This window comes from Clarias gariepinus, chromosome 2, assembly GCF_024256425.1.
Source record: "Clarias gariepinus isolate MV-2021 ecotype Netherlands chromosome 2, CGAR_prim_01v2, whole genome shotgun sequence".
NCBI lineage: Eukaryota > Metazoa > Chordata > Actinopteri > Siluriformes > Clariidae > Clarias > Clarias gariepinus.
This window is the reverse complement of record NC_071101.1, coordinates 12,457,843-12,480,659: the sequence shown is the minus strand read 5'-3', so window position 1 is coordinate 12,480,659 and position 22,817 is coordinate 12,457,843. Positions and strand designations below refer to the sequence as shown.

Sequence of the window (22,817 nt, the reverse complement as noted above, 5' to 3'; positions counted from 1 at the left end):
AACCGTCCCCATAGCAACCGACCCAGCCTACGGAGCGCAATAGAGGTCAAACTGTCATCTGACTCAACTGTCAACTGAGATGAGCATCAATAGAGGAATTCATATTAAGATATCGCGTTTGTTTGTTTGTTTTACATTAGTGTTTCTTTAAGCATTTCATTTAACTTTTATTCAGTACATCTCAGCATAAAGACAAAGCCGTCTATCAGGCAATATGAAAAACCAGGCAAATGTGTGTAGTTTATTTATTTATTTTACATAAATCCTTGTGGTTTTCATTTATTTATGTATTTATTTATGTATTTATTTATTTATTTATCTATTTTACCTAAATACGTGTGGTTTTATTTATTAATTTATTTAACATAAATGCGTGTGGTTTTTATTTATTTATTTATGTTACATAAATATGTATGGTTTTTATTTATTTGTTGTACATGAACGTGTGGTTTTATTTATTTAATTAATTATTAACATAAATGTGTGTAGTTTTTATTTTTTTATTTATTTAAAATGTATTTATGTATTTATTTTACATAAAAATGTGAGGTTTTATTAATTTATTTGTTCCTTTATTTATTTTACATAAATATGTGTGGTTTCATTTATTTATTTGTTTATTTATTTCTATATTTATTTTACATAAATCCGTGTGTTATTTATTTATTTATTTATTTTTATATTTTTTTATTTATGTATTATTTATTTGTTTTACATAAATGTGTTTTTATTTATTAATTAAATAATTTATTTTTATTACTTATTTAACATAAATGTGTGTGTTTATTTATTTACTTATTCATTTATTTATTTTACATAAATATGTTTGGGTTTTATTTATTTATTAATTTTACATTAAAATTAGTGGTATTATTATTATTATTATTATTATTATTATTATTATTATTATTATTATTATCCTGTGTTTTTCATCATGATCAGAATCAGGCTGTAATTGAAGGTGAGTGAATTATTTTCTTTAACGCTTATCTTGTGTGCTAACCCAACATACATGCTCACCATCTAATCATATACCAAGGGCAAGTTGGAAATACCAATCAGATTACTTCAAGTCAATGCAGATTTATTTATCGACCCCTTTAAAATAGTCATTGTTGCTAAGCAGCTTTAAAGAATAAAACAAGTGTGAATAAATGTGTATAAATAATAAGAAATCATAGCAACCCGAGGGCGACGGTGGAAAGGGAGAAACTCCCCGAGATTCTGAGATGGCAGTATAAGAAACCTTGAGAGGAACCAGAGGAATTCATCCTCATTTGGGTGATAACAGATAGCAGGAATTGATCTGCAGTCATATTGTGTGTTAGGAGGCTGGAAGTTCAGTATAACAGGAGATGTGTTAATATGGAGTCCACTTTCATTTATAGCAACTGATTGTATTGTCATTACATGATATAGAAACTAGTTTGTGCTTTGTCACTTCTACAGTAGGTTGGATTATTGTAACTACTTCAAATGTCTTTGCAGTGCTCTTATTCAATATTTTTTTTTAAATGATGAGAATTCAGGTCCTGACTTTTATTTTGACGTGTATTATTGTCTGTCTAAACCGGAAGTTGTAGTAACGTTACACGGTTTAAGGTCGGGCTCCTTTTCTTCCTGTTTAAAACTGGAGAACTGTCTTTGTAAAATATAAACACATAACCTTCTGGTGTTGTTTAACTTGACTTGTTTTGTGGAAATAGTCCAATAAAGGGAGAAGACAACACGGCTGGGTGTTATGCTGTCGGACACAGGTCTGTCTGTCTGTCTGTGTGTGTGTGTGTGAGAGAGAGAGTACTGCTATTGTCTTGTTTTGCCTCCACAGCTGTTCCACACTAACACACTTAATAGTGTGCATTATTCATGATCTTACTGATGAATAAGTGTGTACTGCTCAGTACAGCAGTGTGTGGTGTGTTTTATATCAGTTTAAGTCACAGGGCTGTCTCTCAGTCTGCATTCATCTTATCTACACACTCAGACCTTCATTCAGCTTCACTAGGGGTGTGACTCAACCACACACACTCACACACACCTAGGGTAATAATAACGATGGTGGTTATTATTGTGGGTTTGTGTTTTTCCTGGACAGATTATGGAGGAGTGGCGTGCATACGCTCTCGAGGGAAGAAGAGAACCGCAGCAGAGACCTCGTCCTCAGCGGCTGTAGGGGACAGCCACTCCATGCGTCCATCCAGACAGGCTCCCGGTGGCAGGGGCAAAAGGAGCGGCAATGTTTCTACAGCGCAGGCAAACGTACAGTAACTAGGGGAAAATTAGGTTCAGGCGTCTCTTGTTCCTTCTTTCCTTCCATCTGTCTTTATATGTCCATTACATTTTGGAATTTTGGGTATTCATTAATTAATTCATCCAGCCATCCATCCATCCATCCATCCATCCATCTATTTATCTGTTCAGTCATTTATCTCAGTCTGTTTTCTTTCCTCTCATATCTGTTTATTATTCATTCATCCATCCATCTATCCATCCATCCATCCATCCATCCATCCATCCATACCCGTAGTCATTTAATCTTTGCTTTCTTTTTTCTTTCAGATCCATCCATCTGTCCATCTATCCATTTATTAATTTTGAGACTAGTTGTTATTAATTGGTCCATCCATCCATTGGTCAACCCATCTTTATATCTGTCCATCTATCTGTCCATCATTGTATTCAACTTGAGCCTTCAGTTATTAAATAATTTGTCCACTTATTCATCCATCTATCTTTCTATACATCCATTTATCTATCTGTCCATCCATTTATTCATTTTAAGCTTTTAGTTATTGTTTAATTGGTCTATATATACAACCATCATCTATCTGTCCATCAACTTATTCATCTTGAGCGTTTAGTTATTGATTATTTGGTCCATCCATCTATACATCCATTTATTAATTTTGGGACTAGTTCTTATTAATTAATCTATCTATCTATCTATCTATCTATCTATCTATCTATCTATCTATCTATCTATCTAACTTTAGTCTTTAGTTATTGATTAATTGATTCATCCCTCTATCCATCCATTTATTAATTTTGAGCCTTTAGGTCTTAATAATTGGTTCGTCCATCCATTTATAGTTTTTAAGTCTTTAGTTATTGTTTAATTGGTTCATTTATCCATCTATCTTTCCATCCATATATATTTATCATGAGCCTTTAGTTATTGATTAATTGATCCACCCATCCATCCATCCATCTATTCATTAATTTTAAGCCTTTAATTATTGATTAATCGGTCCGTCCATCCATCTATATATATTCTAGCATCCATCTATATACCATCCAGCAATATATTCATCTTAAGCCTGTAGTCATTGATTAATTGTTCTATCCAATGATTGGTACATCTATCTATACAACTATTTATAAATTTCAAACCTTTAGCTATTTGTCTATTGACTGCAATCTATGCAGTCATTCCTGATTTAAATCAGTAGAGTAATCCATATTAACTTTTCCTTTTGTCTATTTGCCTGAATGTTCATCCATTCCTGCCTTTTTCTTTTTGGTGAGTGATTGGTCTATCATTTCATCCATCCATCCTGGGTTTAGTTATTTATCCATTCGTTCATGCCTTCTGTCTTTTCTAACTGTTTAAAAACTGTTTTGCCATCGAACATGACATCCCTTGCTTTATTTTCAGATCCATACGTCTATCACTTTAATTTCTTTTCATCTTTTAGTTGTTTGATTGGTCCGGCCATCCATTCATCTTGTTATCCATTTCTCCATGTGTCTAATGGCTCTTTGTGATCTTTTTTGCATCCTAATTGTTTGTTTTTATTTGTCTCCACCATCCTAGCCCAAAAGAAAGATGGCTGACGTGGAGGAAGAAGAGGAACAGGTGGAGAAGAAATTCCGGAAGTGTGAGAAGGCAGGCTGCCCGGCCACGTACCCGGTGTGCTTTGCCAGTGCATCAGAAAGGTGCCTCTGGTTTACTCACAGCTTGGCTTTACTCTGATGTTGTGACGATGATAGTGGTGTTAGTGATGAATGATCTGACGGCTTGAACACGATGTACTCCAAAGGTGTGCAAAAAATGGCTACACGTCTCGATGGTACCACTTATCCTGCGGAGAACACTTCTGCAACGAGTGCTTCGACCACTATTACAGGAGGTGATCGGATCGGACTCTCATTATTCTCACATGATGATGATGATGATGTTGAGGAAGAAGTATTAATGTGCTGTGTGTGTGTATGTTTGTGTTTCAGCCATAAGGACGGTTACGAGAAATTCTCAGATTGGAAGAAGCTGTGGACCGGAAACGGGAAGAGCGAACCAAGTCTCAAAGCCTTCATGGCGGATCAGCAGCTTCCGTACTGGGTGAGACGCGTCTTCTTGTTACGCTTGATGAGAGCTTTGGTCGAAAATACAGCAAAGTTTTTTATTTATTTATTTATTTTTCCTGGTCTCCCGCACTACAGTCTCTCTTTCAGTTTATAATTATGCTCTCTATTCTCTTTCCTCTCTTTATTCTATATATTCTATATATTATATATACTCTTTAATCCTTTATGTCAGGATTTTCTCTATTTATCTTCCCCCGCATTTACTGTGATTTGTATCTTCATATTTCTTACTTCCCTTACAGCCTTTCTTTTTCCAAAACTATTCATTTTCTTTTGTCTTCCCTCATGTTATCTTTCCCCATTTTGCTTGTCTCATTTTATAGTTCCTGTCTTGCTAGTTCCGCTTCTAGTCTCTCTTTCCTCAATGTTATTTATGTTTCCTCAAGGTTGTCCATGTTCTGTTTATGTTCGCCATAGTTTCTGCTTCTGGTATCTCTTCCTTCAGCACCGTTCCTGCTTCTTGTCTCCTTTTTCATCAGCGTTGTTTCTGCATCTGTTTTTTTTTTTTTAACATTGTTTCTTATTGCTGGTCTCTCTTTCATATTTGCCATTTCCCTTCCTAGTGTGATTTAGCATTGTTCCGTCTTTGGTGTTTCTGCTTCTGGTCTGCCCTCAGTTTTTTTTCTCTTTTTCTTTGGCATTGTTTCTTTTTCTGGTATTTCTTTTTCCGCCATTGTTTGTGCTTCCGTTCTCTGTTTCTCTGTTTTTTTTTTTCTGCTTCTGTTCTCTCGTTCCGCTGCGTTGTTTCTACTTCTGGTCTCTCTTTTCCAAGTGTTGTTTATGAATCTTATCACATTTCTTCAGTATTTCTGGTTCTAGTCTCCCTTCTGCATTATTTCTGGTGTTCTTTTTCCTCATTGTTGTTTCTGCTTCTAGTCTCTTTTTCTTCAGCATTTCTTTTTGCTTCTTGTCTATTCACCACCTGCATACCTCAAGTGTATGATCCCCCTCCTCTTAAATTTCCCTGTTTTTACTCTCATTTATTGTGATTTCGCTTTCTTTCTATTCTCACATGTTTCCATTACCCACCCCATTACATGCTCTATCACTCTGTATTTCCCTAACATTGTGTTACCTCTCTCTCTCTCCAGGTGCAGTGTACCAAACCCGACTGTGGGAAGTGGCGGCAGCTCACTAAAGACATCCAGCTGACAGCTTCTCTGGCTGCGACGTACCGCTGTGGAATGAAGCTCAACAACGTTAAAGTAAGGAACCGACTGAGGCCTCAGCAAGTCAGATGTTCTCTTTACTTACCGCAGTCGTTTGTTTTGTTCCTTCTGAACGTCTCATCAATGTGTTACTGCGATCTCACTGGTGATTATACACTGACTGTGATTGTAAATCTGATGGGATAAACTAATGAGTGTTATTTGTCGTTGTGAAGAACGAAGGACCAGATCAGTGTGCTCAGCCTGAGGACATGGTGAGTCAGAGGACACACAGATCACAGCACCTTCATTCAGACACATGGATCCATGGATCAAATTCAAATTCAAATTTTATTTGTCACATACACAAACATACACAGTACGAAATGTAGTGAAATGCATTAATCAGTGTGTATCAACACATATCTCTTTTTCTCTGTCCGTCCCTCTCCCTTGTACCTCTATCTATCTATCTATCTATCTATCTATCTATCTATCTATCTGTCTGTCTGTCTGTCTGTCTGTCTGTCTGTCTGTCTGTCTGTCTGTCTGTCTGTCTGTCCTCTCTTTCACCCTCTCATATTCAGTTGTTTCTTTCTATTACTCATTCTTTGTCCTTTTTCTGTCTCACCCCCTTTACATTTTTTTCATTCCTTTTATTTGTTTTTATTTCCACACTCTGTCTATTTCTTGAACCAACTACCTTTCTTTCTCTCTCTCTCTCTCTCTCTCTCTCTCTGTAACTCATTCTTTGTCTAACTCTTTTCTTTTTCCTGTCCCACCCTCTTTACCTCTCTCTTTCACCCTATCTCTGTTTCACACCCTCTCTCTCTCTCTTTCTCACGTCCTGTTTTTCTTTCTGTAACTTACTTTTTGTCTTACTCTTCTTTCTCTGTTTCACTCTCTTTACTTCTCTATTCACCCTCGCTATTTATTTGTTTAACCCTCTCTCTCTCTCTCTCTTTCTCTCTCTCTCTCTCTCTCTCTCTCTCTCCATCACACTTTTACCCTTAATCTGTTTGTCTCTTTGTTTGTCTCTCTCCTTCTGTTTATTTATTTATTTTTTCTCATTCTCTTTCTCCCTCAGCGAGTGGCCGGAGTGGGAGACAGTTGGTGGTCATCCATGTTGATTCTGCCCCCTCTGTTGAAAGACAGCCCGGCAAACCCTTTCCTCACTGCGTATTACCCCGACTGCGTGGGAATGAGCCCGTCCAGCTCTCAGTGCGACTTGCGGCCAGAGCAGCGCCGCAACATTCAGCCTCAGAGTCAGTCAGAGCTCTACATTCTGTTTGGATATCTGTTAACAGCGAGGCAGCACGACCGGGCTTATGTTATGTTAAAGTTGAATTCTCTGTGTGTGTGCGTGGGTGCGTGGGTGCGTGGGTGCGTGGGTGCGTGGGTGCGTGGGTGTGTGTGTGTGTATGTGTGTGTCTGTCTGTCTGTCTGTGTGCTTAGTTCCAGGTTTGTGCTCCTACTTCCAGCCCTTCTACCAGCCCAATGAGTGCGGTAAAGCCCTGTGTGTGCGTCCAGACATGATGGAGCTGGACGAGCTCTACGAATTCCCAGAATTCTCCAGGGATCCCACCATGTATCTCGCTCTACGTAACCTCATCCTCGCCGCTTGGCATCGAGACTGCAAGGTACAAGAACACGTCTGCTCTGTCCGTCATAGAACAGATTCATGTAGAAAGTGGTTTAATAGATTATGACAAAAAAAAATCAGCATGATTTTATATGATTTTTTTTTATGTAAAAAAAAAAACCTTAAAAAAGAACAAAAAGGATTTTAATATCCGCTTAACTCTGTAAAAAAAAATATATAAAATGACTGACTACACAGAGCATTTACGACAAATTTTACATGTAACAGTACAGTATGGTGCTGTGCAAAAGTCTTGACCCCCCCCCCCCCCCCTTATTTTATTCATATTACACTCAATTAAAAGAAGGAGATTAAATAAAAGAAATAAGTACAAATGTTTAACTGTGACAGGCTGCAAAGTACCTAAAAATAACATTTAAAAATTGCTTGTTTGTGACAACCTCAGCAGCAACCTCGTTTCCCCTCTCGTCTTTAGCATCACCAGTATACTAATCTGCACCTGTTTCTCTCTGGTTCATACCTTAACTTGTTGTTAAAATGTTTTTTGTTAATTTATGTTTTAATGATTCATAGGTCAATGTGTGGATAAATAAACAAAAAACATTTCTGCTCAGGTACAGGACTGCAAATAACGAGAGACAAAAAAGTCCTTTGGGAACAAGACTACATTAAAAATACAAAACTTACTGTACCTCTACTGTAGCCCAAACAATTAACACTATATTTAGGTTGTTACAATATAAATGGTTTTGTATATAATGCCGCTAAAACTGCATAAGTTTAACCCCACTATTCCTGATTACTGTGTTGAATATAATAGTGAAATAGCTACACTATTGTAGTGTTTCACTGTATGTAGGAAAAATGTAATATTTTGGAAAGAAACCTCGTACGAAAGTTCTAGTTTCATAGAAAGTGACGTTTCTGTAGATGCTAAATTTAGAATTTTGTAAATTGTTGAATGGAAAGATGATAAGACTTCAGGTCAACGGATCAGGGAAATGTCCTATAACCTGGCTTTGGAAAAACTTATCTTGCAAATGGGAAAATTGAGGACGAGATCCGGACACCCGCTGTACACTTCATGACGTCTGGTTAAAAACTGAACTGATCTGACAGAGGTCTGTCTGGAGTTTTTTTTTGTTGCCGCGAGTTAGGGTGTTGTTGGGTGGAACAGGGGATGAGTGTTTCAATTGTGTTAATCGTAAATATAATAATTAAAAAAATAATTGTGGGCGAAAGTCTGGCAAAATATGAATTAATGCGAAGGGTGTGTGTGTGAGGATTTGGCACAGTACTTTATATATCATATTCCTCTCCGGGAGGACGATTTTACACGGCTGCATCCCCCCCGAGTCTAACCCTAAAATCAGCAGCTGTTAAGCCGAGCGGAAAAATGCAGATGTGTGAGTTTTCCGACATGGAGCTCCCCGCTGGGTGCAGGCTGGAACAGGTACCACGCTGAGGAGAGAGAGAGTGTGTGAAGTTGACGCTGTAACCGTGAGGAAAATTCTCACTAACAAGCGTGATAATAGCACCGAGCTGCTTTATTTGGATCGAGCATTTACGTCAAAGCCGTACGTTAAGAAAAACCCCTCCATAGTGTGTGTGTGTGTATATATTTTATATATATACACACACACACACATATACATGAAGCACTACATCAGTTAAAAAAAAAATACCATGACACAGCATTAAATCTGCAATGGATCAAACGTGGCGCAAACATTAAGGAAGTCATCTATCAGAAGTCCTTAAGCAGGTAAACAGTCAAAAAGGCTAAAAATAACATGACCCTGTTAACCATCAGGCTTCTCTAACAAATGTTGTTGGAAATAAAATAAAATTTAATTAAAGTGCATGAAGTGTACAGGTAGTTTGAAATCTAAAAAGTGTGCCAACACTCAATTCTTTAAAGCTAAAACATTGTTCAGCTGTGTTCTGTAATGACAAGAACAAGCAACGATCCGTTCAAGACGTAGTTTTTTCTTTTGTTTGTTGCTTTTGCCTCCCGGCTCTGCAGGAGGCTCTGACGCCCCAGAAGTGCGCCCCTCATGTCATTGTGCGCGGTTTGGTGCGGGTACGCTGCGTGCAGGAGCTGCACAGAGTTCTGCACTTCATGACCCGCAAAGGTTTAATCAACACCGGAGCTCTCCTGTCCAGACAGCCTCTTCTCCCAGCGCCGTATCGCGATGTGAGTCCTCGCCCTAACGTTTCTTATTTCGTTTTTTTAAAAATGACATTAATATAGTAACTCGCGGATCTTTTGCTCTGTTGTTTGCCGTATACAGAAGAAAGTGTTGGTGATCGGAGCGGGAGCGTCGGGTCTCGCTGCTGCCAGACAGCTGCACAACTTCGGCATGCAGGTCAGTGTGTGTGTGTGTGTGAGTGAGAGAGATATTACTACATAGTGGAAGGATATTCATTTTAAAAAATAAAATCCCCCCAAAATATGCCCTTGAATGGGTGATTTCTAATTCATCCCCTGGTTTGAGGGTGTGTGTGTTTGGTCTTGGGCTTGAAGTGGCCTGGCATCTCTTCCTCGATGTTCAGTGGTAGTGATGGGTCGCAAATCATCGCAAAACCTCTGTAGGTTATGTACAGAAAACTAAGATGAGTAGTTACCTTTGAGTCTTGCTCCGAGTTTCCACTCTTTCGTCACGTGACCCCCATAGACGCTATGAAGTGCAACGGATTCAGACTAGACGATATGATGGTGAGCTGCTCATTCTGTTTATTATAATATGTCCTTAGCTGCAGTGTAATATTTCCATTAATGGAAGTACAGTGGAACCTTGGATTACGAGCATAATTTGTTCTGGAAGCGTGTGTGTGTGTGTGTGTGTGTGTGTGAAGCCGAGAGTGGGTGGGGGGCACACACATAACGACAGGCTAAAACAGAGAGAGAAAATCGATTTTTAACCACTAATGAGACTTTCTTTTGCTTTACATGCGCGCACACCTGTATTATATAAAACAGTACAAATGCGCTTTACACACGCGCTTTCAAACACAAAATAAAATATTTTACGCACACACACATGGTCACAGTGTTATAGTAAACAGTACACATGTGCACAGATGGTAGTTATACCAGTGAGAGATGAGCGCTAAGCAGTGACGATTACCCACAATTCCGCAGCGCAAGAGAGAGAAAACAAACGTTGGCTCAGTTGTGATCACGCGACGCTCGGCATCAAAACAAGAAGCGCATGTGTGATACATGATACTCAGTACTCATAAACCAAGACTTCATTTTCCAAGTCAAAATTTATTAAAAATCTTTGCTCGTCCTGCGAAACACTTGCAAACCGTGTTACTCGCAATCTGAGGTTCCACTGTATAGTCAAAATTTGTGTATGTAGACGTGTTGGGGGTCTGTTTATTGAAAATGTAACATTTTATTTTATTTCTGATCGAAAGAGAATGAACCAAATGACTCGAAAAAAACGTTCATTTATTTTGATGAACGAGATTCAAAGAACCGAGTCACTAAAATGATCAAAACTTCCATCACTACTTCAGACAAGGATAAACAACTTCTTGAACATGATTGGTTGTCAGGTGGTGGTGCTGGAGGCCAGGGAGAGAATCGGAGGGCGGGTTTGGGATGACACGTCGCTGGGCGTCACTGTGGGCCGAGGCGCGCAGATTGTTAACGGATGTGTGAACAATCCCATCGCTCTAATGTGTGAACAGGTGAGAGCGACCCATAGACACGCACACACACACACACACACACACATATCTGTAGAAAATCATTAGCCACATATTCTGAGATTACATTTTCTAAGATCACACAGTTAATTGACATAACTTCATAATACAACACAATATTTAGTAATTCTTTGAGAAATAAGTAGCGTCTTGCATCACAGCCAATCATGTTTACGAAAAATTACAGGCTTTTTTTTTTTTGTAGCTAGGAGTAAAGATGCACAAGCTAGGCGTGCGCTGCGATCTGATCCAGGAGGGCGGTCAGCTCACCGATGTGTCCGTGGACAAGCGCATGGACTTTCACTTCAACGCCATACTGGACGTGGTCTCCGAGTGGAGGAAGGACAAGTCGCAGAACCAGGACGTCCCGCTCGGGGGTACTACTAGTTTACATTTACATTTACATTTAGGCATTTGGCAGACGCTCTTATCCAGAGCGACTTACAAAAATGCTTTAATGTTTACATTAAAGCACTTTTTCTAGGGGAAAGGAGTCTGTAGGCTAAATGCACACATGGCACACACTCTGCAGAGGTTAATCATGTGCTCTGACTGATAGAGACATCCATCACTCAGGAGGAGCAGGAACGGGTTTGAAAAAAAAACATTTTAGTGTTACACTGTTTGACATGAAGGGGTGATGATCGTAAGGTTTCCAGTTTAGTCAGGAGTCCGTTGGTCCTGTGATTGTTGTGGGTCTCGTGATTTCCATTACGGTCCAGAACAAGTCTGTTTGCGTGTGTTTTTGTTTGTTTATTTATTTATTCTTTTCTATGGTTATTATTTTTTAGAGAAGATCCAGGAGGTGTATAAAACCTTCCTGCAGGAGTCGGACATCCGCTTCAATGAGCTAGAGGAGAAAGTGCTGCAGTTCCATCTCAGCAACCTGGAGTATGCTTGTGCAAGCCCACTGGAACAGGTGTGTGTGTGTGCGTGTGTGTGTGTGTGCGCGCGCGTGTCTACCGGAGTGAGTGTGTGTGTGCGTGAGAGTACGTGTTTGCGTGATTGTGCGCGAGAGCGCATGTGTGGGGATGTATGAGATTGTGTGTGTGTGTGTGTGTGTGTGTGTGTGTGTGTGTGCAAACAAAATGCTTGTACAAGCCTGCTGGGCTGTGTGTGCGCGTGAGTATGTGTGAGTTCAAGCATGTGTGTGTGTGCGAGTGAACTGGACCAGGTGTGTGCATGCCTGCGTGTGTGTGTGTGTGTGTGTGTAAGAAAATGTGTGTGAATAAGTGAGATTGTCTGATAGTGTGCATGAGTGTGTGCGCGCACAAATCAGCTTTTGTATGTAAGTGTATACGAGAGTGAAAAAAGTATTTAGTCAGCCACCAATTGTGCAAGTTCTCCCACTTAAAAAGATGAAAGAGGCCTGTAATATTTATCATAGTTATACCTCAACTATGAGAGACAAAATAAGAAAAAATAAATCCAGAAAATTATATTGTAGGATTTTGAAAATAAGTATTTGGTCAATAACAAAATTTCATCTCAATACTTTGTTATATACCGTTTGTTGGCAATAACAGAGGTCACACGTTTTCTGTAAGTCTTCACAAGGTTTTCACACACTGTTTCTGGTATTTTGGCCCATTCCTTCATGCAGATCTCCTCTAGAGCAGTGATGTTTTGGGGCTGTTGCTGGGCAACACAGACTTTCAACTCCCTCCAAAGATTTTCTATGGGGTTGAGATCTGGAGACTAGCTAGGCCACTTTAGGACCTTGAAATTTTTCTTACGAAGCCCCTCCTTAGTTTCCCGGACGGTGTGTTTGGGATCATTGTCATACTGAAAGACCCAGCCATGTTTCATCTTCAATGCCCTTGCTGGTTTTCACTCAAAATCTCACGATACATGGCCCCATTCATTCTTTCCTTTACACAGATCAGTCGTCCTGGTCCCTTTGCAGAAAAACAGCCCCAGAGCATGGTGTTTCCACCCCCATGCTTCACAGTAGGTATGGTGTTCTTTGGATGCAACTCAGCATTCTTTCTCCTCCAAACACGAAGTTCTATTTTGGTTTTATCTGACTATATGACATTCTCCCAATCCTCTTCTGGATCATTCAAATTCTCTCTAGCAAACTTCAGACGGGCCTGGACATGTACTGGCTTAAGCAGGAGGACACGTCTGGCACTGCAGGATTTGAGTCCCTGGCAGCGCAGTGTGTTACTGATGGTAGCCTTTGTTACTTTGGTCCCAGCTCTCTGCAGGTCATTCACTAGGTCCCCCACATTACTCAGGTGTATTTTTGACCCCACGAGGTGAGATCTTGTGTGGAGCCCCAGATCGATGGAGATTATCAGTGGTCTTGTATGTCTTCCATTTTCTAATAAATGCTCCCACAGTTGATTTCTTCACACCAAGCTGCTTACTTATTGCAGATTCAGTCTTCCCAGCCTAGTGCAGGTCTACAATTTTGTTTCTAGTGTCCTTTAACAGTTCTTTGGTCTTGGCCATAGTGGAGTTTGGAGTGTGACTGTTTGAGGTTGTGGACATGTGTCTTTTATACCGATAACAGATGCCATTAATACATTTACATTTAGGCATTTGGCGGACGCTCTTATCCAGAGCGACTTACATTTTTTTTTATCTTACTACACATCTGAGCAGTTGAGGGTTAAGGGCCCAACAGTGGCAACTTGGTGGTTGTGGGGTTTAAAGCTGGGATCTTCCGAACCGTAGTCCAGTGCCTTAACCACTGAGCTACCCCTGGCCCAATACCGGTAATGAGTGGAGGATGGAGGAGGCTCTTAAAGAAGAAGTTACAGGTCTGTGAAAGTCAGAAATCTTGCTTGTTTGTAGGTCACCAAATACTTATTTTACAGAGGGATTTACCTATTAATTCTTTAAAAATCCTACAATGAAATTTTCTGGATATTTTTTCTTATTTTGTCTCTCATAGTTGAGGTATACCTATGATGAAAATTACAGGCCTCTCTTATCTTTTTAAGTGAGAACTTGCACTATTGGTGGCTGACTAAATACTTTTTTGTCCCACTGTATCTAAACATGCGTGAGTGTTCTCCAGCCTGCGTTCATAAGTGTGTGTATTTGCGTGAGCGTGTGTGTGTGTTAACCCATTTAACTTCACCATATCAACAAATATGCTTTTCCTAACACATGGAACACTCGTCCTTGTGTGTTGTTACCATGGAAACACTACCTACTCTAACAGTGATTACAGGGTAGATAACTCTACAGAAGGGTTCAATTACTTTTGTTAGAATCGCTTTATTTGATTTCGACTCCTGTGTGGAATAATGTCGTAGTCTTTTAATTAAGACACACCGTCTGCATCCTCAGTCAAAGATCTCTCAGTATCACACACAAACGTAACAGAGTGTTTATAACGTTAACTTTATATCTCTGTACTCAGATTAAACTATACGGTACCTGTTAAAAAACAACTAACAATAGTTAACTAACACTAACAGTAGTTAACTAACACTTACTTGCTTGCTTGTAAGTTTTTTTCATGAGCTGTTGATTTTGCCAAAATTACACACGGCCCTCTAAACACCACACAATTATTTTATTTAATTTTCCGTTTGTGTGTGTGGGTGTGTGTGTAGGTTTCTGCTCGATCATGGGACCACAACGAGTTCTTCGCTCAGTTCTCAGGGGACCACACACTGCTGACTGCAGGCTACTCAACTCTGCTGCACAAACTAGCCCATGGCCTCGACATTCACCTCAACACTGCAGTGAGAAATACACGACACACCTCTTGATCTACAAGTAGTGTGTTTAAGTAATGAATGCAGGAATCCACTCAGGTGCTGTCAGGTTTATTACAGCTGATGTCTCTTGTCCATATGCTGCTCAGCAGAGCCAATGGAATAATAATTGGATGGATGGATGGGTGGATGTGTGGGTGTAAGGAAGGATGGGTGGTTGGGTGGATAGATGGATGGATGGGTAGGTGGATATAGATGGGTGGGTGGGTAGATTCATGGACGGGTAGATAAAGATGAGTGGGTGGGTAGATTGATGGATGGGTGGTTGAGTGGGTGGAAGGATGGATGGATGGATGGAAGAATGGATGGATTGATTTTGATGGATGTATAGGTGGATATAGATGGGTGGGTGGATATAGATGGATGGGTGGATAAATAGATGGATTGGAAGTTTGGATGGGTGGGTGGATATAGATGGGTGGGTGGATAGATGGGTGGATGGATGGATGGGTGGGTGGGTAGATTGATGAATAGATTTATTTGGATGGATGTATAGGTGGATATAGATGGATAGGTGGATAAATAGATGGATTGGAAGTTTGAAAGGGTGGGTGGATATAGATGGGTGGGTGGGTTGATTGATGGATGGGTGAATATGGATGGATGGGTGGATATAGATGGGTGGGTGGATAGATAGATAGATAGATAGATAGATAGATAGATAGATGGATTGGAAATTTGGTTGGGTGGGTGGATAGATAGATGGATTGGAAGTTTGGTTGGGTGGGTGGATAGATAGATGGATTGGAAGTTTGGTTGGGTGGGTGGATATAGATGGGTGGGTGGATGGATGGGTGGAAGGATGGATGGATGGATGGGTGGAGTGATGGATGGATGCGTGGAAGGATGGATGGATGGGTGGATTGATGGGTGGGTGGATATAGATAAATGGGTGAGTTGGGTGGATAGAGGGTTGAGAGAAAACTTGAATAGATGGATGGTAAAATCAGATGGCTAAATGGATAGTTGAAAAATTAGTGGGGTGAAGAAATATGAAAGGGTTAGATGTTAAAAAAGATTAGACTGAAAAGTTGAATTAAAGCCTAAATTAGCCCAAATGATTGATGGTAAGAATGGATTAGACTAAAGGATTGGATGTGAGAAAGGGTTTTAGACAACTAAGGCCTTTTCCGACTGCCGGTCCAGATTCGATTTTTGCCATATCCAGGATGGACTCAGTTTGAAATCAACTTGCTTTTATGTAGCCTGACCATTAAAAAAAAAAAAAAAAAAAAAACGCTTTAAATTAAGAGTTGGTCAATCAGTTCTGAAGATCAGATTTTTTAAACAAATTGGATTTGCTTGCAGTCTGAACAAGGCATAAGGTATGGGATATGAGAAAGTGTTGTACTAAATATGTGGAGCCAAGAAAGCATTAGACCAAATGACTGGATGTGAAAAAGGAGTAGATCAAAGAATTATTAGGATAAAAGATTGTATATATCAATTAATTTATAGATGTATTAATGAACAAATGTAGGAACTGATGGATGGATTTGTAGATGAATGGATGGACAGTTGGAGGAACTGATAAATGAATAGAGGCCTGAATGAATGGATTTATGGATAAAGGAATTAACTGATGCTTTTATTAATGGATTGATGCATTTCTAGATGGATTAGGACCTGTTGAATGAATAGATGGAGGAACTGTAGGGTGGATTTATAGATGGGTGGATGAATGGAGGAACTGGTGGATGAATTTATAGATCAGATGGGTGGATTAATATATTGAAGGATGGCGAGAATTACAGATGAATGAATTGATAGATGCATTTCTATGTGGAGTGATGAATAAATGTAGGAACTGATGGATGGATTTTGTAGATGGATGTATGGTTTGATAGATAAACTGATTTATTTATTTAAAGATGGATGAAAAGCTTCGGGAATTACAGGTAGATGATGAATGAATGGAGGAACAGGTGAATGGATACACAGATGAATCAGATGGATAAATAAGCAATAACGCAGTGCCTGATCTCATGTAGGTGCAGTCTGTAGATTACTCGGGTGACATAGTGAAGGTCAGCACCACCAGCGGAGCCCAGTTTACTGCTCAGAAGGTACGGACCTGATCCAGACCATGTTGGTAAAATGTCACTCCGCTACACAGACCATTCTCCACAAAGTTTCTTCTTCTCGTATGCTGTGTTGCAGGTTTTAGTGACGGCTCCTTTAGCGCTTCTACAGAAGAACATCATTCAGTTTAACCCTCCTCTTCCAGACAGGAAGCTCAAAGCCATAAACAGTTTGGGGGCCGGAGTCATCGAGAAGGTGAACGCTAATACCCATGGTGCAAAACATGATGGTGCATATGCATGATGTACTGTGTGTGTAAGTCATGATGTTTCTTGTTTTGCAGATTGCATTGCAGTTCCCCTACAGATTCTGGGACAGTAAGGTACAGGGAGCGGATTACTTCGGTCACGTTCCTCCGTGTCCAGAGAAGAGGGGCTTGTTCAGTGTGTTTTACGACATGAGACCAAAGGTCAGACCGCTCACCCAGCCCGATGATGTTGTCTGGTTTAACTTTGTATTCTTTATTGAACGTGTGTTCAATATAAGACCTCAGGAACATACAAAACTTTTAATATCAAAGGAGGAAAGGCATATTTTAGTGTGTGGGCTTCTTGTACTGTAGTTACAGTACAAGATAAGGATTAAGCTTGAGTTTCTCATCATGTGTGATTTTTCCAAAGGGAGATCAGTGTGTGCTGATGTCGGTGATCACAGGACATGCCCAGGCCATGGTGAAAGATCTTGAAGACAAGGAAGTGGTGGAGCTTTGCATGAACGTCCTCAGGGACCTCTACAAGGAGCAGGTGAGCTGGTCAGGAGCAGCGTTACGGTCTTTTAGTTACGGCAGGAACCAACACCAAATTATTATTGAGAAAAAAAAAATCCAAATTCAGAAAGAAGTTTGTTATTTTTTAAATTAACTGAGTTACACTAAACGAGAGATCTTTATCTTGGTGTTGAAGATGCTTTAAAACCTGTGAACAAGAAAGACACCTCGACCAACTAGCAAATACCCAAAAGTGTATTATATGAAAAACTAAACAAAAGGGTGCACCAAATCCAAACAAAGATGATATGATGAACCAACAAACAATATGTACAAAACATATACAACTAATGAGTATGAGTGAATGAATGTTCAAAGTTCTGGTTATTGCAACAGTGTGTATGTAAGGAGAGATGAATCGGGCTCACTGGAAGGATGGAAATAAACTAGGAGTTTGATATCGGAGTATGAGTAATCCTGTGAAGCAGTTCGGTTGGCAATAATCCAGAAATGGGAAAAGTCCTCAACGGTCCAGTCTCCACAATACTCCTTGTTACTCCGTAGTATAGTGATCAGAAAGACAGCATGCTGCATCTCCTTACTTTCTCCCCCCCTCTCGCTTATTCCTGGCTGAGCTTTAAACCACTACACCTCAGTCCATAGGCAAACAAAATCCTTCCGGGCACGATTTTACCGCAGCCATTTTAACATTGAGCCAGCTTACTTATACCCACATAAAAATGCCCTTTATGTGGCCGTGCTACAAGTTTATTATTTCAAAACTTTGCAGGATGTTCCAGATCCCGTGAAGTATTTTGTGACCCGTTGGTGCAAAGACAAATGGTCTCAGATGTCCTACAGCTTCGTGAAGACAGGTGGCAGCGGGGAGGCCTACGACATCATCGCCGAAGACGTGCAGGGGAAGATCTTCTTCGCCGGCGAGGTGAGTTGGAAAAAAAATATATTCAAAAACTAAATTGTCAAATTATTTTGTTGTCATGACAACAGGTTATGGAAAGCAAACTGATGTAGCGTGCGGTGGAACTTGAGGAGCTGGATCTTGTTTCAGTTCCAGTAGCTTAGATACATTGGTAGAGTAAAGATGTGCCAGATATAAGATTTATGAAACAGATTTCCAGAGTAGCAACAGCATTAACTGAAAACTTTTTACGTAGGGACCTGCTTCAAAAAAAAAAACATTCTTATTTAATGTGTTATTTAACATAATTGTGTTTTTCTTTTTTCCCCTCTTAAACTAATAGAAATGCCTAATTTCTCCCTGAAACCTCACCATCAGTCAGACTATTTTTAGTCTCCATGACAACAAGAGCAGAGTAAAGTCATCTCCATGACCGAAGTTAAAATAAGATCCATATAGTAGGAACACTGACATCAGTATGATGGAGCATTTTACTGCGGGTGATGATGAACTGAACGGGCTGTACAATGCCAACTCGCTCAGAATAACTATTTGCAAAATAGTTGCCCATGATGATGTTTCATAATGATGATGTTGGTGATGATGTTTCATATGCTGCCTAAATTAGTTTGCAAATAATGAGCAAGCCAGAAAGGATGGTGGCAGGGAAAACTGCCTGAGATGGCAATAGGAAGAAACCAGAGTTAACAGGGAACACACATGCTTGTGCTATAAGGTTAAAAGTTGCCCTGTGATGGATTGGCACCTCGTCCATGGTGTAATACGCTTTGTGCCCCAAGTCTCCAGGAATAGGCTCCAGGCCCCCTGCGACTCAATAAACAGGGTCTATACTGTTTATCTATACTGATAAACCAGTATAGACAATGAGTGAGTAAGTATAAGGTCGAAAGTTTGAACAGCTTTTAGCAACAGCCGAGTGTAGGACCATCTTCATCCTCAGTCACAACACATCCCGAACTGAATGCAGCAGGGAGTGAGAGGCTTCCATGCCACAAGAACTCCAACCAGAAGCAGGGCGCCAGAATAAGTCAGACAGGTCCAGAGGGCAGAAGAGGTCGGGATACAGTGGGCAATTGCAATGTGTAGCTTAAGACAGAGAGAGAGGAAGAGAAAATTGTTAGTGACTCTGGCAGGTCTAAATATAAGCATATTTTAAAGACAAATAAGGTAACTTAGAAAACTCTAATGTTGTTGTCAGTCTTTCGGAGGCTCTTGTTGAGGGGCCGCCACAACGGCCCATTTTTTCCAGACAACAGACTTGCACAGACTTTATGCCGGATGCCCTTCCTGACGCAACTAACTAATTAAACAGTTTCAATCAACCACTACTCCAATTGTCACTGGTGTCCCTCAGGGCTCCGTGCTAGGACATTTCCTGTTTCTTATCTATCTTCTTCCAATAGGGAGCATATTTAGGAAATACAGTATGGCATTCATTTCACTGTTATTCAGATGATACCCAACTCTATCTATCCTCTAAACCTTTCATGATGTCTCTCCCTTCTGCTCTTGTTGAGTGCCTTGAAGAGTTAAAGGGTTTGGTTTTCAAGCAGTTTTCTCAATTGAACAATAGTAAAACTGAAATTCTTCTTGTGGGCACAAAATCAACATTAAGAAAGGCAAACATTTCTTCTGTTTCTTCTATCCAACCAGGTTAAAAGTTTGGAAGTCATCTTTAATCAAACACTGTCATTCGAAGCCCATATTAATATTGTTACTCATTCTGCTTTCTTCCATATTAGGAATATCAACCGTTTACGTCCCGCCTTTTCAACGAAGAGTACGGCTATTCTTGTGTATGCTCTTGTTACACCTAGAACTTATTATTGCAATGCTTTATTTTATGGGCTTCCTACAAAAATACTTCATGAATTACAATTAGTACAAAATGCTGCTGCTCGGATTATATCCAAAACTACTAGGTTTCAACACATCACTCCCGTTTTGCAAAATCTGCACTGGCTCCCTGTTAAATACCATGTAGATTTTAAAATACTACTTTTAACCTAAAAAGCACTAAACAACTTGGCACCTTGGCAACAACTTTTGGACCTTCTCGATATACATATCCCGTCGCGTGATTTAAGGTCTGCTTTTGCAATTACAATCGTTCGTCCACGCACACGGACAGTTTCTATGGGGTCTCGAGCTTTTGGTTATGCGGCACCTTTTTTATGGAACCGACTTCCTGTCGAGGTCTGCAACAGTCCCAAGTCTCCCAGTTTTTAAATCTCGTCTAAAAACCTGTTTGTTTAGACAGGCTTTTATGTAATGCAGTTTTCTGTCTGTTTTGTTTTTAAACCATTGTACTTGTACTTTGACTGTAAGATGTCCTTAAGTGCCATGAAAGAAGCCGTTAAAAAAAATTTATTAATATAATTATTATTATTATTAGTATTATATATTTTCTATTACTATAGCTCAGGAATTAGTTTGAGCTGCAAGTCAAATCACTAGCCAGAAATTTCTACTATGCAAAATTATTGATCTGATGAGGTTTTTTATCTTTAATCAGATGATTATGTAACATTTTTTTGGAAGGAGTCTCCAGTTTCAGCACTTGAAAACAAGGGTTTATGTAAATATCTTAGAACATAACTGATACCACGAACAGAACATTTAATTGACGTACTCTTAAATGTAACTAATAATAAAAGGATAAAAAAAAGTATGAAACGTTGTAATTTAGAACAAAAAACAACTGTTGGCTTACTATATTGCTTTATTCCTGGTTTAAGAGGAATACAGCACATCATGTTATCGGCACTGGGAATTAATCACTGATCATTTTTCCCACAACTTCACAACCCCAAGTGTTTTATTTCAACTATGTCTCTAATGTATTAACTTTTTATCTGTTCTCTTCATTCGGGTTCGTCATGCTCCAGGCTACAAACCGACACTTTCCTCAGACAGTAACCGGCGCATACCTGAGCGGTGTACGCGAGGCGAGCAAGATCGCAGCACTGTGACGCGACCGAAAGCCTGGGACCTTCAAAAAACGAGCTTCCACAATTCCTCTACAGCAGACGTTTCAAACTCCAATCAGGAACTTTTACGGGTGTGGCGATATTTATTACTGTAGCAGCATTGCACGCAATGTAGTGTACCTCATGTACATTACTCCACGGTGTCTTCGTCTTTAGAGTCACGGAAATGATAAGATGCTTGTTCGAAAATATTGACCTGTTCGATGTTGAGGAACTTTTTGTTATTTGTTGAGGATTTTTGTCAGCTCTTTTCCAACATATGACCATCCGCGTAATATTGAGTAGATCCCCCTTTTGCCACCAAAACAGTGATGTACTGTGTGTTCTGACGGCTTTCTGTCGGAACAAGCATTAACCTTTTCTTTAGTTTAATCTACTGTACACTAGCGCTACTATTGGATTAGACTACACAAGCCAGTCTTTACTCCCGATGTGCGTCAGTGAGCCTGTCGGTTTTCCCTTCTTAGATCACTTTTGGTACGTCCTGACCAAACTGCAGCCTGGGAACATTCCACAAGACCTACAGTTTTGGAGTTGCTCTGTTCCAGTTGTCTAACTATTACAATCTGGCCCTTGTCAAAGTTAATCAAATCCTTATGCTTGCCTATTTTTTCCGCTTCCAACACTTCACTCGCTGCTTAATATACCCCACTTCCAGTCATCATTGTGACAAGATATTGCAAATATAGCTACTGTGAGAAGGGCTAAATTGTATTGGCTAGACGACCGAGTCAGAGCGACTCCAAAACAGCAGGTCTTGTGGGATTTTCTCGATCTGCTGTGGTCAGGACATACCAAAAGTGATCCGAGGACGGAAAAAAACGGTAATCTGGTGACAGGGTTATGGGTGGCCGAGGCTCACTGATGCACATGGAGACTGAAGGGTAACTCGTGTAGTGTGATCCAAAGGAAGATCTACAGTAGATCAACTTGAGGAAAATGTTCATGCTGGATGTGATAGAAATGTGTCAGAACACACAGTTTTGGTTTCAAAAGGGGGGCCTACCAAATACCAGGACAGCGGTCAAAATGCTTATATAGTTTGTTTTGTCAGGAAAAGGTCTCCACAGAGAATACAATCTAGATTTCCTTTTTTTGTTGTTGTTGCATTGAACAAAAACGTGAATATTTCTTCTGAAGAAAAAAAATTGTAACTTGACCTCCACACTTATATAATGTAACATAACCTAATGAAGCATTTAAGTATTTGTGTAAGTGTGTGTGTTTAATAATAATAATAAGTGATTTCTTATAAAAGTTACACATTTGTGAAAGCACTGTTCAGGATCTTTGTGTGTGAGTGATCTGGATAATTTACTGTACATTTTTTCTTTTATTATAACTGACGTCTCATGTCTGTATGAACAAAATTGTAATATATACATACTGTAAATTTATACAGGTATTTGACTTTTTTCTTGTTGTTTTTTTTTTTACATAAATTATCTGAGGAAAAAAAAGCTTCGATCTGTTTGTTTTCATTAAAAAAAAAGAATAATAATAAAAAAAAAAGATCGGTTCTGCGC

General features: G+C 39.6%; 1 protein-coding gene across 3 annotated transcripts; it reads left to right on the top strand.

Moving 5' to 3' along the window:
- Positions 1 to 175: 175 nt before the first annotated feature.
- LOC128508734 (lysine-specific histone demethylase 2) lies at positions 176 to 22,741 on the top strand. 3 transcript variants are annotated; one of them, XM_053480214.1, is made up of 23 exons: positions 176 to 232; positions 943 to 961; positions 1,707 to 1,757; positions 2,096 to 2,259; positions 3,815 to 3,936; positions 4,041 to 4,130; positions 4,228 to 4,339; positions 5,457 to 5,570; positions 5,750 to 5,788; positions 6,601 to 6,778; positions 6,969 to 7,153; positions 9,143 to 9,313; positions 9,411 to 9,485; positions 10,684 to 10,818; positions 11,042 to 11,213; positions 11,628 to 11,755; positions 14,409 to 14,540; positions 16,565 to 16,639; positions 16,734 to 16,850; positions 16,939 to 17,064; positions 17,276 to 17,398; positions 18,152 to 18,304; positions 21,190 to 22,741. In XM_053480214.1, exons 3-23 carry the CDS (start codon positions 1,742 to 1,744, stop codon positions 21,271 to 21,273), a joined length of 2,511 nt encoding a protein of 836 aa, XP_053336189.1. In that variant the 5' UTR covers positions 176 to 232; positions 943 to 961; positions 1,707 to 1,741; the 3' UTR covers positions 21,274 to 22,741. The 3 variants fall into 3 exon arrangements, with proteins under 3 accessions (XP_053336189.1, XP_053336181.1, XP_053336173.1); XM_053480206.1 differs by lacking the exons at positions 176 to 232; positions 943 to 961 and adding an exon at positions 1,579 to 1,602; XM_053480198.1 differs by lacking the exons at positions 176 to 232; positions 943 to 961 and having other exon boundaries at positions 1,612 to 1,757.
- Positions 22,742 to 22,817: the final 76 nt, after the last annotated feature.